The sequence below is a fragment of the Lucilia cuprina genome, chromosome 4 (assembly GCF_022045245.1).
Source record: "Lucilia cuprina isolate Lc7/37 chromosome 4, ASM2204524v1, whole genome shotgun sequence".
Taxonomy (NCBI): Eukaryota; Metazoa; Arthropoda; class Insecta; order Diptera; family Calliphoridae; genus Lucilia; species Lucilia cuprina.
Window position 1 is genome coordinate 31,681,984 of NC_060952.1, and position 17,383 is coordinate 31,699,366.

At 27.0% G+C, this 17,383-nt stretch overlaps 1 protein-coding gene across 1 annotated transcript in view; it reads right to left on the bottom strand.

Annotated features, from left to right (window-relative positions):
* The window catches only part of LOC111681298 (peroxidase), a 76,875-nt gene extending 60,913 nt beyond the window's left edge, over positions 1-15,962 (bottom strand). The window contains exon 1 of the mRNA XM_023443046.2: positions 15,079-15,962. Within this exon, the coding sequence (XP_023298814.1) occupies positions 15,079-15,089 (11 nt within the window). The 5' untranslated portion in view covers positions 15,090-15,962. The remainder of the gene's footprint in view (positions 1-15,078) is intronic.
* Positions 15,963-17,383: the final 1,421 nt, after the last annotated feature.

Consider the following 17,383-nt stretch of genomic DNA (forward strand, 5'->3'; position numbering starts at 1 on the left):
ATCTATAATTATGTGTTTATATCTTGTTTTTTTTTCCTCTCTTGTTGTTTGCCACATAATACAACCTCCAACTGCAACAGTTGTAATGGCAACCGGTATTAACATTGTTATTTTTTTGTGTTTGTTGTTTTTTGGATCATCTCCTTCAGCATAAGGCTGAAGGCATGAAATGAAAGATATGTTGAGTTTATTGCTAAGTTTGTTACCAATATAATGTGGAAAAAACTGTGAGTTAAATAAATCTTTTGTTCAAAAACGAATGTTTAATAAAACAAGCAAAACATATTTAGAATTAATAGGTTTTATTTTACAGTTTGATTAAAAATGATTTTATTTTCTTTTTTTTTAATAAAAAAAATCAGTTCTTATAATAGATTAATCTTAAAACTTTAATCGATTAATCGTAAAATTTTAATCGATTCATAGTAAAAACAAAAATATTTTCGTATATTTTAGTAAGTAAATTGTTGATTATTCGTTACAAACATATTTTCTAACAAACGATTATTTTAATAATTTTAACCGAGTAATCTATTCGATTTTAACCCATATTCGAAAAATTTCAATCCATTATTCGCTAAAAATATATTATTTTAAAATTGATCTTTTCATAGTTGTAATAAGAGTAATTAGAGACCAAAGTTTTTCGATAGACTTTAATCAATTATTCCTATATTTTTTAAAAATAAAACGAAGTGCTTCCAAAAGAATAACATTTATCACCAATTCAAAAGTAGTACAAAGTGAATTTTTGGAAATTGACTTCCAAAGAAGCGAAAAGAATCCATTTCTTTTAATTGAAAGTGTATATTTGTTTTCCAAAAAAAAAAGAACATAAAAATTACTCCCTGAGAATGACTTCAACTGTAGTGAATTAGGAATCACTACATCTAAATTTAGCTCAGGTTTCTATGACATACCTTTGTTAAAATCATAACTTCTACAGGTCTTTATCACTACTAAACGTATCATGTTATCAATTTTTTTAAAAGGCAGTAGATTTGGGATTACCCAAATGGAGCATGTAGTCAGTCTTTAGATAAACTTGTTAACCGATATCATACACATTTTTAAACTTCATTTTAAAATACATAACTTAGCAACAACAGTTAGCAAACTCCAAATGGGTGCTAAATACCGGATTCCATGTCATCTTTGATCTGCTACGAATAATTGTTCGATAGCACAATTCATTCACTCCAGTACAAAAATTAAAGATCCTTTAAGTCCTAACAAAAGGATTTGGGATAAAACAAAATACCGTATTAAATACAAATTAATATCCTACATGATTTTTAACTCCATTTCACTTCCTGATACTGATGAATTTGTTTAAGAATTTGTAAGCCATTAATCTGATGTATTTAGGCAACTTCGGTATTAAGGACATGTTTAGATTATTGTCTCTCTATTAAGTTATGGATTATCTTCTTAAAATATATCGATTGTTTTTTTCTTAAATTATAATAGACTTATACTACTACTACCCAGAAAAAAAGAACTTCCAAAGTGAAAAAGAAGTAAAATTTACTCCACGGAAGTGCTGAAGAAGTAAGAGATTTAAACACAGGCTTGTCATATGAGGGGTATTATTTTTATAATATTACAAATTCACTACTCCTAAAGTCATTCTCAAGATGTCAATTTTATGTTATTTTCTTGTAAGTTATTTGGAAGTGAAATTGTAGTTTTATATAATAGCAAAAAAAGAACTTCCTAAGAAGCAAAAACTTAGTAGAATTTACTCCATTAAAGTACTGAAAAAGACGTGAAAAAGTAATGATTTTAACACAGACTTGTCATAGGAGGGACGTTCGTTCATGCTCAAGATGTAATTTTTATATTATTTTATATAATATGACTAATTTGAAACACATAGACACAAAAATTAAAAAACAAAGGAATATACGTATAGCATTTTTGCTTCTACGAAAGTCATTAAACATCACATCCACAGAAGGTAAAAAAGTAAATTTTTAGTGCTACTTTTGAAGTAGTGATAAATGTTATTCTTTTGGAAGTACTTTCTTTTACTTTTTGCTAGGTACTGTAGCAGTATTATCTATTCGTTTAAGATTAACTACAAATATTTCCCCACATGTTTTTTTCTTTCATTCAAAAACACAATAAGACAACATGTTTTAAACCAGAAAAAGTTGTCCAGGAAATCATCTTTAACTTGTTCATTGGCCTGATAAAAATTCTCCTGTTTTTTTTCACAGTTTTCGTTTTCTCAACAACTGAAGATTGTCATTGTATGACTATGAAAAAAACGTTGTGATGATGCCATGCCTTTTAACAATTACATTTCAGTTTCAATTTAGTAATGTTTTGCCAACTTATAAATGTGGTTTAAACAAGTATTAAGGTGATGCAAACGAACCAAAAAAAAAAAAAAAGATAACTATAACATACATGTTGATATAATTGTTAAAGTATAGTGTCGTAGACAAAAAAAAGCCTGATTTTTATAGAGAAAGTAAAAATAAGTTGTGGTGTGACAAGCAGCAACACTCTATGGGTTTTACTTTGCAACATTAACTGACATTTGGTGCAATTGATTTTATTATGTCTTGTTTGGTATTTGCTTTTTTTTTCATTCCAACATTTCTCAACATGAAGTTCAATATTATTTACAAATTGTATAATTAAATGGATTTTTATTTAAAAGAAGGACATCAGGTTTTTTTTCTTAAAATCACAGATTTAAGTTATAAACAAGTAGGAAAGTATAGTCGGGCATGGCCGACCATATGATACCCTACACCATGAGTATATTTTTACAATTTTTACTTTTATAAAATTTTTATTTTTTGTAAAGAAACTGTTGAATATTACCATAATTCCAAAATATTTAAGCCATTTATTGATAAAAAACTAAAATTTCTAAATGAGGCTTTATATAGGTCAAATATGGGCCGATCCTCGGTAAATTTGGGAAAAGGATATATTTCTAAATAACAGTTAGTTTTGTTGAGTTTTATTGCGATACAAATGGTTACAAGTCAATTTTAGACGTGTAAGTCATTTTTTGAAGGGGGGTTTGTATGGGGGCTAGGGTCAAATATAGGCCGATCCTTACGAAAATCTGCAGTATCATTTATACTTATATAAAACTTATTTGTGCCAATTTTTAGAGAGATAGCAGAATATTTGACGTAATTATAGCATAAAAAGTTCAAATCGGGAGGTACGGTTGTATGGGGGCTAGGTGAAATAATGGACCGATTTCAACCATTTTCAATAGGCTTCGTCCTTGTGCCAAAAAAAACATGCTTGGTTCAAATTTCATCAAATTATCTTGAAAATTGCGGCCTGTACCTTGCGCACAAGGTTTACATGGACAGCCAGCCAGCCGGACAGACGGACGGACGGACGGATGGATGGACGGACATGTCTTAATCGACTCAAAAAATGATTCTGAATCGATCGGTATACTTTAAGGTGGGTATTGGACCAATATTTTTGTATGTTACAAACATCAGCACAAACGTATAATACCCTCCCCACTATAGTGGTGTAGGGTATAAAAATTCCAGTTTTTACGACACCAATTGATTTGCTTGTAAGTTTTACATTTTGTATTTTAAAATGAGGAAAAGGCTTAAAAATATGTAATAATTTTTTTATTCGTGATTTTTGAAATCAATAAAAACAAATGTTACTTAATTTTACAAACTTTCGAATTACAATTTAATAAAATAATTTCTTGTAAAATATGTTTTGTATAGAAAAAACATTTGATTTTTATCTATTTGATTTGTTGAGGAAATTATTTGTTTATTTTAGGCTTATTTCGTCAATTGTCATATTTAAAGGAAGCTATAGACATTTAGTGTTAGTATTGACATACAAGGAAAATATAGTTTATTAACTTAAATTTGAGATTGAACATATTTTAAATGAGAATTATTGTATCTTTTGTTTGTAAACATATTTTGGAATCAATTTTTTAATTTATTTTAAAATGTTAACGAATATTCCACAAATATGATATTTCTCTATTTGCAGCTAATGTAGAATGTTGCATATTTTAAGGATTTTAAGAAAAATATTAATGGAAAGGAAGAGAATTGAAACAAAGCAGAGAACTATAGCAAAGCTACGACTAAGGCATTTAACGTAGGACCTCTTGTTTTGAATAAGAAACATTTTGAATAAGACAAGGAAAATATAGTTTATAAATTTAATTTTCAGATTAAACATATTTTAAATGAACATTGTTTTCTTGATTTGTAAAACAAATTTGATTTTTTTTATTTATTTAAAATTTTTCGCGAATATAGCACAAATCTGATTTATCTTTATTAGCAGCTAATAGAGAATGTTGCATATTTTTAGGATTTTATAAAAATATTAATGGAAAAAGAATTGAAACAAAGCAGAGAACTATAGCAAAGCTATGACTAAGGTCCTTAACCTAGGACCTTTTTTTCTATCCTAAAAGTGGACTTATATTATTAAAGATTTCGACCTTAAAAATTTTCGCGAATATTCTACGAATCTGATATTTCTTTATTAGCTGCTAATGTAGAATGTTGCATATTTTAAGGATTTTTAAAAAATGGTAATAGAAAGAGAATTGAAACAAAGCAGAGAACTATAACAAAGCTAAGATTAAAGTCCTTAACCTAGGACCTTGTTTTTACCTTCAAAGTGGACTTATAAAACATTTTGAAGAGGACCCTTAGTATTTATAAATTAAAATTTGGATTAAACATATCTTAAATGAATAAGATTGTATTCTGGTTGTGTAAACTTAATTTGAAATTATTATTTTTTTATTTATTTAAAAAATTTCGCGAATATTCCACGAAACTGATTTTTTCTTTATATAGCTGCATATACAGAATGTTGCATATATTTAGGATTTTATGAAAATCCTAAAAATATTCAAGAGAATGGAAACAAAGAAATCTAATGAAGAGCTATGACTAGAGTACCTAACTAGACTAGTCATTTGATTTTTAACCTTGATAGTAGAGACAAAATTCAAAAATTCCAGAACAAGTTCTTTTATGCAGTTTAAAAATAATATTTTAAAATAATTACAAATCAACCATAAAACTCTTTAAACTAAATAACGCTAATCATAAATTCTGACTATGACAATGACACTTACCTTAACCTTATTATACATTCTAACTTGTTCTAAATTCTAACATTAAAAAAACAAACATCTAACTGATATTCGTTTCTACCTGACAACAGCACGTAATAGCTTTTAGATAAAAATCAAAAATAAACTTTTATTTTATAACAAGAATAATCATCATAAAAATCAAACATAATAATGTAATGCACATGGAAATGTTAATGAACTTTAACCCAGTTTTCAAACTAAAAAACATAGACTTTCTTAAACGAGACTTTAATAATTCAGTCTAGTATTTATTTACTTATTAACATGTTAAAATATTAACAAATAAAATCTCATCACAATTTAAGTTGAATTTTTTTTACTTAAAGTCTTATTAACATCACAAGCGGTAGTAAATAAATAATCGAATGGCCACTGGCCATAAATTAACCACAAAAAACGGAATTTATGATAAACGAATTGTAAATTTTTTAAGGTGTGAATTTAGTAGTAACAACTAACTAAGTATATAAACAAAGTACTGAGTTTTACCACTTAAAAACTTATAATTTTTGTAAGCATACATAAAGAAATATGATAAAAGATTTTATGCAGAAAAACGACAACAACAACAACAATACAAAAACAAATTATGTTATAAACATTTTTATTTTGTTAACTTTTTATACCCTACTACCACTAATATTTGTTTTTAAACTATTCGCTTTTAGTATAAATTGGCTCATGAACACTTTCAAATAATAATACTTAAGGCTTAATATATTTTTCTTTTAAAATATTCGCGAATATTCCAAAAATCGATTAGTTTCTTTCTTTACAATTGATACAAAATATTGCATACTTTTAGGTGTTTCTAGAAATATTTTAAATAAGGTGTTTATACAGAACTGAGAATATTTAACGTCCATCTACAAAACATATAATTTATATTTTTTTGATCTAGTTGAAATTGTTCTTAGCGGAAAATTGTAACAAAGCTAGAAGTAGTTCTTTAAACAATATTTATAATCACATCTGATTTTTATTTAACGATGTCCGTCCGTCTGTATTGTAATATCAAATTTAATTAGTTTTTTTTATTAAATTTGACTTATTTGTTAAATGTACAATAATAAAATGGCTCATAATCACCTTTAGATATAGAAGCTTAACGTTAACTCAATATTTTCGGGAATATTCCAAGAATCCTTATTTTCTTTCTAACTAAATATTGCATACTTTTAGGTGGTCATATAAATATCAATAAAAAATGTACTTATACCAGTGGTACTCAAACACATACTAGCATAGTTTTATTTGCGTTGGTAAAGCAGCAGTGAACAGAATTCAATATAAAATAAAAGCATACTAATGAAATGACTACAAACTATAAATTATATGCTAACTGTTAGATATTTATTATAGATTTTGACAGCCAGCGTATATCAAAGTCTATATATAGAAAAACTATCAACTGTTCTCTCATGTTCTCCTACATTAATTCGGCTTTCTCAAAATTTTGTTGTTGTATTTCTGTGTGTGATTTATTTTTCTCAAATCGTGGAACCGATAACAATTCGATAAAGTGTCAGTTAGAAACTACAATTGTGAAGACATTTCGAGCATATGACATCGACTTCTCGAGATTTTATTCAAGTTTTCTATTTGCGATCATAGCAGTAGAGTCTATTTGAGACTGAAAACCTTTGCAAGAATTTAGTGAAAGCACTTCGGAGAAATTTTCCGAAGCGCACAAATATGCGCTTATAATATGCACTATAAAATGGGAAAATATGCACTAAAAATGTGAAAAAGATGTACCAAAAAATTGCAATTCTGAAAAATTTTAGTGAATTTTATCGATTGGTAAAGTTTTTAAGTGAATTGTGGACGTGAGAGAGGTATGAGAACAAAATTTCATCAAGTTATCTTATTATTGGCCACACAGATGGACAGACTCAGAAATTAATACCGAACCGATACTTTAAGGACCAATATTTTGAATGTTACCATTAGCAGAACAAACTCAAAATACGTACGCATTATTGTAGTTTTAAAAATTAAATAAAACTATGTAAAATTGTATTTCATAGAACCTAGTATTTTGTTTTTAAGTGAATTGTGGACGTGAGAGAGATATAAGTAAAAACAAAATTTCATCAAGTTATCTTATTATTCACCACACAGATGGACAGACTCAAAAATTTATAGAAATTGAAACTTGTATTTCATAGAATCTAGTATTTTGTTGTTAAATCGAAATTTGTGATTCTAAATATGTACATACCAAATTTTGATGTAAAAATGTGTAATACAGAAAACACAATTGTATTGTTTTAGAAAAATTAAAAAATATGCAAAATATGCTATAAATATTTTGGAAATATGCTAAATATATGCAATTTATGCATTTATAAGAAAATATGTAAAAATATGCAACAACAACAAATCGATGCCATTTTGTAGCAAATTCTTTGATTCGAAAAGAAAACTAGTTAAAAGTTATTTTGAATTAGTGTCTACAAAAACGCATTTGCATAGAAATCCTTGGCCAGTACATTATAAATAAGTCGTAATAAAAGTACATTTATATAATCAGAACGTTATCAAACAATTATCGAAAAGTATGTTAATAGGTAAGTGGTTATAATTGTAAGTCATTACCAAGATTCTGCTGGGAAATTTAAATCTACATATTACTTATATAGTTGTAATGTCATAGAGGTAAGCACTTCTCACAATGGCTTACAAGTAATTAGAAAAATTAGTCAAAGTAAATATAGTCACGCAGACCATGTCTAATGAATTAGAAAGTATTTATTAAGAAGACGTTATTAAAGTACTTATATGTAATCAGAACGATATGTAGTAGTCGTTGGAAAGTATGTTGATAAGTAAGTGGTTACAATTAATACAATTAATTAAGTAATTCAAAATTCATAAAAACTTAAATTACCTCTATTATCGTTTCCCCAAGAACTTCAAAGAAAATCAAATTTAACACCTTTTTCAAGAAGACTTTAAGCTATAAAGCTTAACAAAATCGCCGATGACCGATTACACTTAATAACTTTAAAACATTTATTTACTTACTAAAGTTAAGATTAAAGTTTAAAATTTATTTTAGAATGTAACAATTTATGTAGTTGGCATTGCAAATGCAAACTAAACACTTATTTTAAAATGATTTATTTTCTATGAATTTACATTTTTCATATAAATGCTTTTTTTAACTTTGAGCCCGCATTATAATTTATTTAAAAATAACTGGAATATGTTTTTTTTTTCAACACTTTAAGTATATTTATTGTGTGAAAAAAAAACAAATGAGTAAAGAATTATTAAGAAACTTATTTGAATAGTATTAAGAATATTATAATACTTCCTTATAGTAATTAAAGAAGATTTTCAATAGATACTTATTTAAGATGATTAATAATGTGAGAAAATAAAAGGTTTATGTAATTTATAAAAAGCTTAAATTTAACTACTGTAAGTGTTAAGGTTGACACTAGTAGTCAATTAAAAGGAGCTTATAAGCAATTGAATGATGTTGGATTTTAAGCTGTATATGTAAATATATAAATAAATGCAATTTAATTTGAAAATGATAAAGATGTTAAAAGTTTTTTTAAATAAAGTAATTAAAGAAAAATAAACCGGAATTTTTTATATACATTAATTCCATATGATAAAATAAATAAAACCTCTAATGATGCTAATTTTTAAACTAACTACCATTCTTACAATAACAGATACGAAATCTTTAAATCATTAGCTGTATTTGGTTGTAAAACAAATCTTTATGTTAAATTACTTACGTTTTTGAAAATCATTCTATTCAATTATTAAATTTTGCTTTTTCAAAGCATCAGTTTATTAAATGAATGAATTCGCAATGGTTTTATAGACCAGAGAAGTGTTCTTCGAAATTTCCTCCAAAATTTTTTACATGCTCAGCCAAAAACTAGTTAATGACTTTCAATTGATTACTTACTTACCTTATAATCAATTACTTACTTTTCAATGACTACTTCATATCGCCTGGCTTACAAGGAAGTAGTCTAATAAGGACTTATTAATAATGTGTTAAATCGTCCTTTTCGCTGTGTAGCTAACGAAGCTGTATACGATTTTTCATGAGATTTACAACGACTAATTTTTCTAATTACTCATAAGCGTTTGTGGTATGAAATTATTAATATTAAAGTTAGAAATATTAAAATGAATACGCAATGAAATTTTTTGCTGGGTATGAATCTTTGAAACAAAATATCAAAGGACTTACCGGCAATAAGAAGACTTTGCTTTTTTATAGTCTATTTAAGCAATTCTGACTAAAAATCTCTAATGCAAGGAATACACGATGCGAACTTTTAAACAACTTTTTACACACACTTGGTCTGCGGTCACCACAAAATTAAGAGTAAAATAGAATAATGTTATAAGACAAGCATTTTTAAGTTGCGATACGGTTGTAGAACTTGAAAAAATATTAAAACATTTTGATCTTTCGTACAACCAATATACAACTTCTTAAAGCAACCCTACACACTGTGCAATTTCGTAAACAACCTTTTCACATTGTCTCATCGGTTGTATCGTGTATGCTTTGCTTAAGATGTAGTAATGTACGACTTCTGCTTATCGTCTTGATTACATAGTAGTATTCTAGTAATTTCTTATTAATAATTGTCAAATTCCCAATCGATGTCGTATCATTGTATGTCATACAAATTTTTCAAATAAAATTTTTTAAAACAAAAACAAATCAATAATAAAAAATACGACATACTACGATACAACCGTACAACACTGATTGTGAATTGAACAAATATGTTTTATACATACTTTCTAATCCGTAAGTAAACTTCTTCGTGAAGATGTAGAAGCTATATAAATTTTTTCACTTGTAAGCGATTGTACTTGTAAGTAATTGCCTTCAATGACATAAACGCGTCAAAATAATGACTTAAAATGTTACTGTTTAAGCATTTTAAATTTTTGCTGAGTATATACCAACCAGCTTAGAAAGTCTGTCCATCTGGCTGTCCACATAAAGCTTGTGCGCAAGGTATATTTTCAAGATAATCCCAAAAAAAATGAGGAAAAAGAAGTAGAATTTTCACCACAAATAACATACTTGAAGTACTTCCAATTTTGGTATAAAACCTATGAATTTTACATTAGCGTGTCATTGGAGGGATGTTGTTCATTTTTGACAACTATGAACTACATCCAATCTTATTCATAGATGCAATAAAAATCCGATATTTGGATGTCAAAAATAAACCGAATTCGTTCAATGATATGCTTATGTTAATTTCATTGGTTTTTCACCAAAGTTTTATGTAGGTACTTCGAATATGTTATTTGTAGTGACTTTTCTCATCTCTTTCCTCACTTTTAACTGTGTTTTCATTTGTAAGGAAATATTTGGTTTATAAAAGCGAAAAATATACAATCGCATTTTTAGATGTGATTAAAATGTCGTTTGTAAAGTATGACATCAATTATTTTTTGCTGGGATAGGATGAAGCTTGGCACATGCGCCCAAAGACGAAAACATTCAGAGCAGAAACAGGAACAACATACAACATCATACTATACACAGAGAAAAAAATACTTTTTAAAATTAAACACGCTTGAAACCAAATCGACACCAAAGTATTTATAACTTTTCATTAAAATCCATTGTCGAGAGCACAATAGGACCGATAACTTCCTAGGTGTATTTCTTCGGATTTGATGTACTATACATCCTCCTATCAACGGATAGTTGTCTAATTAAAAACAATAATATTAAAAATGCACTTAACCGAAATGACAACGATGGGTTGTCGATGGGTTGATTGGATTGGATTTATATAAATACTTACAAACGTGGTAAGGTCACTACGGATTGTATCAATATCGGTACTTCTCTACCCGTTTTTTCCTCTATGTGCAGCTGATATGAAAAGGACACCTTCTATATGGGATAGTAGTAGTAATACGCCGTTTATACGTTTAAAAATCTGATCAATGAAAATCTTCATTAATTTAATCCTTTTAAATATCTGTTCTGCACATGCCTTTTATACCGTTATGTGTATTTAATTAGCATAATTATTTGAAATTCTTCATTGGCCTTTTTTTTACTCTCGACATATTGTGAGTAAATATTTGTATTCTATATTTGTTGTTGTTTTTTTTTAATGCTCAGCTCTTAAAATTGTTTATTTTTTTCTTTTTCTTTAATTTTTGTTGTTGTGAATTAAATACATATTTACATATATACATTCAAATAAATAAATACCATGTCAAGTGACACACATACTTTTATTTACTTCTACAGGTATTCTACACAATCCAAACAATACTTCTTCTTTTACACTTTATACCTTACTCTACTATATACTCTATACTCTACTCTACTCAAATCAAATCATGTAATGCCTTTTTTCGGTGGGTTCTCATTTGTAGTTGTTGTTGTTGTTTTACTATTATGACAATGTGCTTATTTTTCCGTGTATATCATTTGTTTTGTTGTTATGTGTTTTTTTTCTATTTCTATATTTTATTTGTTATTTCTACAATTTATTTAGTATGTGTGTTATGAAATTCTAGTTTTTGTGTAAATAATACTATAAATATACAAAATTACCCTGCTGTTCTAAATGGCTCTCTTCACTAATTACAAATGTTGTTACATATGTAATGTGTAGAAAGAAAGTCAGGGTTTTCTTTTTATCATTAAATAATCTAAAAGCTGTTTATTTTAAAACTCTTTTATCTACAATACCCTCAAACATAATTTAAAAATTATCCATTTTAAGACATCCAACCCGAACTACAGGGTATAGTGTTTGTTGATTAAAAATATTCATATTGTCATTTAAAATTCAGGTTGAATGCGCTTTTAATAGGTTGTATTTTAAACAAATATATATGTTAGTATCTGTATATCTGTTAGTATGTGTTAGCCAATATATGTAGGTGTATACATGTATCTGTGCTATTGGTTTTACATTTATTTCAAATGTGTGATATTAAAATTGATATACATACAATGGTTTTTTTGGGTTTGGTCTAAATACAAATTGCATTGAATTGTTTTATTTCTATATACATTTTTTTTGCTCTTTTTTTATTTTTCTTTTATTCATTTACAAATATCAACATAATGATGTCTGTAAAAGGGAAAACATTTGATATTTTTGCCATAGATAATGTTGAAAATATAAAATGAAATTTAATTTATGGATTCTTTTGGCAATTGTGAAATAATATCTGTTAGTTAAGATTTTCCGGGTTAAATAACATATAAAAAAACACAACACACCCCTTCTTGTAGCTGACAAAAGAGAAATATTTATAACAAATTTGAGTTTATTTGTCTCAATGTTTCAATTATCAAAATAACTGTATCAAGCAAGTTTTGCAAAATGATTACCAAATTTGTAAAAAAAAGTAAAAACAATTATTGTCAAAAATTGACACAAGATTTAAAATTGATTAATTTATTAATTGTATAAAATCAATATTTAATAAATATAGAATTGATTTTTTATTAATTTTTTAATGAAATGAATTAAACTATTTGGTAGAGAATTTTTTTAAAAATCAATTAAGAAGGTGATTAAAACAATCAAATAATTTATCGATTAAACACAACGTTAAAAAAATACTAGACCTTTAACAATGCCTTCAAAAACTATCACTTTATTGTCACAATTAAACAAAAAGTATTTCATATATTATCAATAAACATAAATATTATATGCCGAAAAATTTATAGACCATTTAAGAATTATATATAATTCTTGCACAAAAATTCAAAACAAAATATTAAAAAACAACTAAAATAGAAAAATAGGGCAGAAGAAATTTTTCAATCAATTAAAGAAGTAATTGAATCAATAAAAATTTAATCAAAATTGTACACATAGGTTTCAAACAACGACATAATTAAGATAAATAAAAATTTGTTCGTTTCAAAAACACATTCTTTCGCATCCCCTCATATAATTCTCGTTTAGTTAACACTACTTTTACAATAAATAGTTGATCAAGTATTCCGTACTTTTTAAAGTATTTCAGGAGCTGCTTCTAATAGTATATCTAAGTATAAATTATTAATTAATTGTTTGTGAGTCAATTTCTTAATTTATGTATAATGGCCTATAAACTAACCTTCATACAAGTTTAAGAACTAGTCTACGCACTATTCTATGAACTAAACTCATCACCCAGTGGAATCTGTTGAGATGTCAACCGTTAAACGACATTGTCTTTCTACGTTGAGTATCAATGAAGTAGAAGGACGAAATCAATAACCAGAGCAAAACAACACATGCTGGCGACTAGTTACAGTGATAAGAGATTTATAATATTGTGAAAATTGAATTAATTGTCTTCTTTTGTTTGTAATGGCTACAAGCCCAAAGAATTTGTAGCTTCTCTATTTCCGAGGGTTGCAATAACTTTAAGGAAAAGTTTCCAAAATTTTACACCAGATATTTCTAAAGTTTTATATTGGAGTGGTATAATTCTCTGTTTTAAATCCTAGCAAAAACTGGTACCTCCTTAGAAGCAGATTTGTAAGGCAAAGAGCAATTACTACTGCTTACACTTGCTATGAAAGATTACATGATTTTTGTATGGGCTTCCTGGAGCAGAGGCTCTGCTTAAGGAATCCAAAATGTTTATATTTCACAATGTTTAAAAATTAGAAATATAAAAAAATAAGATGATTTTAGAGCTGTTGGTTTGTACACCACAAACAACAATTGCTGAATATATGACTTCCAAAAATTTTTTTTGGCAATAACTTAAAGATGCAATTGAGGAATTTATTGCTTCCAAATCAAGAATATTATCTGCTGGGATATATAGGTTAATCCAAAAAAAAATGTTTTTCGATGAAAAAGGATATTAATGTTAATTAATGAAAATTTGTAAAGATTATGGAGTTTAGTTTTAAATTTCAAAATTTAAAAAATTATATTTCTCAAAACATATTATTTAACAAAAGCGACTAATATCGATAACAATTAAATAATCTTGTTAAAAAAATTGTAAAGAAATCATTGTTGTTGCAGGCTTCGCTAAAAAGATGTCCTTATTGATGTTTATAAAATAAACATAATTTTTTGCAAATGACACAGCAAAAACTTGCTAATGACTTGCTATTTGATGCCACATCAAAGCCTTTATATACAAATCTGTTTGTATGAAAATTCAGGTTTCTCTAAAAGAATGTCCTTATTAATGTCTACATTATTTTTATGGAAACTGCCGCTACTAATGACACAGCAAAAACTTGGTATTGACTTGTATTTGTAACCACTTACGTATTAACATACTTTTCAATGACTTATATATATCGACGTTTTTGTAATAAATAAAATGATTTTTCTACACATATCTCAATTCAAATTGGAGCTTCATGTGGTTGATTTTCATATATGAATCAAAATGTTTCATTGAATTTTTTGCCGTTTAACATTTAAAACAAAATTTTCGGAAAATTTTCTAAGAGTTTTTTTTTTTGCGAATAATTCCAATAAAATATTTTTTTTATTTTTTCTAAACATCAAATGCCCAGATGGACAGATACGCTTAAAAATACCAATCTCCCCTGAGACTTGTATTTTTTTCCAAGAATACAACTTCCAAAAAATCTATTTGCTTTAGAAAAAGGAAGTGTCTTAAAAACTATTAAAACGTTTAATGTTTTTAGTTTATTTTCCCCACTTTTTTCCACTCATTTATTTGTTGTCAACTACAAACAAGAATTTTAATTGTTACCATTTTAAAAACGCTGCTAATGATCAAAAAAAGTTGACAGCAACATGGTAAAAATGTCACAAAAATACAAGAAAACTTTTAAAAATTAAATTAGAAAAAAAAAACTAAAACTAAATAGTTATTATAAACTTAACAAAATAACAAACAAATACATTTTAAAGACATTCCTCAAAAATAAAAAAATGGAAGTCAGGCAGTCAACTTACCTTAAAATCATATTGTTACGTTATATTAAACAAATGGCAATTCTTTGTTAATGACTTCTTTAAAAAAAACCAAACGATACTTGTTGTCAGTTGCAGCTTTTTGTTGCCGCAATAAAAATTGTAAAAGGAAATAAACAGCAACAACAAAATATAATCCACTTATGGCAGGAAAGTAAAATTAATGTTTGTTAAGATTTATAACTGTTTAAAATAATTTGTTTTAAATTTGATTTATTTTTGTATTTTATAACAAAATATAATGTTATTAATTAGCACTGTTTGGTTGAATTAAATTAATTTAATTTTTTTTCTATTATTCTTATAACAAGTTTGTGTCTTAAGTCTTTTGTTTTGTTACACTTTTATTATTAAAAAAAATATATATTAATTATATTTTTATTAGCCCCTCTTCTTTTTTTGGTTTTTTTGTTAATTAATTTTTTTTTTGTTATTTATTTTATTTAGAATTTGAACTTTCTTTAAGACAAATGACAACAAAACAACATAAATATTAACAATGATTTGTAACACTTTCCCTGGCTGTTTGCAAGAAATGTGAAAATACAAATTTATGATTCTTTTGTTGCTGTTTTATAATTTATTAAGAAAAATCATTCATTCATCATGAATGTCAATTTTGTTTTCTTTTTTTTATAATTTTATTGTTTCACTCTTTTTTTATGTATTTTGGTAAATTTTATGTCATGCTTACACGCATTTTAAATTTATATATTTTTTCTTTTTTATACACTTTAATTTCTTTATTTTAAATTTAAATCCATATTCCTCAAGTAATTTAGTGTTTCTTTTTAATTCACCAATTTTCAACCGTAATTCTTTATCCGCGTTCTACAACCTTAACGTTGTATGTCCCACAATTAACTGATTACTTTGGCCAATTGCTGCCAAAGAAAAACCAAAATTCGAAAAAAACTGTAAGGAAAAAATACAACACGCTCACTTGTGCAGACAGCAAAACAAACGTTTAGTGGTTCAAGCCCGCCGCTGTCAACGTTTTGTTGTTGTTGTTTTTTTACCCACCACACAAAAATACAACAAAAGTTGTTAACAGTGCCTCTGTTTGTTGTCATTGTCGCCTTTAGCGTTAACGTTAACGCTTTGTTATTGTTGGTTTTTGTTTTCTACTTTTTTTGTTAAGTTTACTTTGATTTGCTTGCTCAGTATGAAAGCTCTTTAATGATAAGATGCTGTAGTCGTTTGCCAGTGCAGCAATGATGTTGATCTTTCTGTTTTGAGTGTTTTGTTAAGTTGAGTTTTGTTTAAATTGAGTATTTTTATTTGATACATAAATTTTGTTATAAGTTGTTCAATTTTACTTTCAAATTATTTGATATGTTAGTTATGTGGCAAACTATTATATACAATAATAAATGTTATAATAAAAGTCTGGTTTTGAATTTTCAAAAAGCTTTAGGAATTCAATTTTATATCGAGGAGTTTAGTAATTTAAACTTGGATTAATTTTAAAAGTAAATACATAATATTCAATTGGTTTCAAGGCTGATAAAATTTGAAAATTGTCAAAACCCTGAGACCAAGTTAAACATATCTATATGAACCTTTATCACATCTGGGAAAGTTGAGAAAATGCCCTTTGGCCCTTTTCGAGGTTCTATAACAGCGCTAAGACAACTATATGCCATTCGAAGGCTTAACATTCGTTATGATATCTTTAGTAAATATAGTAAACTTAAGATTTTCAACCTTAACTGCTATAGTGGGAAGTTATTATGTTTTGTAAATATTGTTTATAAATAACAAACACAAATATAGGTTGAAGTTATCTCAATAAACAAGGAAGATACGTCAGATGTTGGGCCTATATTTTGTAGATAACAGAATGAACTTTAAGATGATATACAACATTTTATGATAAAAAGTTGCCTTTGAGCAGTTGAAGCGTTTCAAAAGGCCAACAACAGCGTTATTTCAAAGATATGTCAAGTGATGTTATGGAGAATTCAGTGGGACTCATGACATGTTGATGACAAAGGAGGCAACTACTTACCACAAAACCTTTGCGCACGCAGAATACCCAGCCGGCTTTCTTGTTCGTTAGACCGCCGTCTTGCTCCTAAAAGCAGCAGCTTAATAACAGCACTTCAGTGGGAAGGGTATATTGGGTTTATGTTGATGTTTGTAACATACAAATATATTCGTAAAGTATCGGCTTAGAATCGGTTTTTGAGTCTATTAATATATGTCCGTCTGGTTATCTGGCTGTCCATGTAAAACTTGTGCGCAAAGTACAGGTCGCAATTTTCAAGATAATTGCATGAAATTT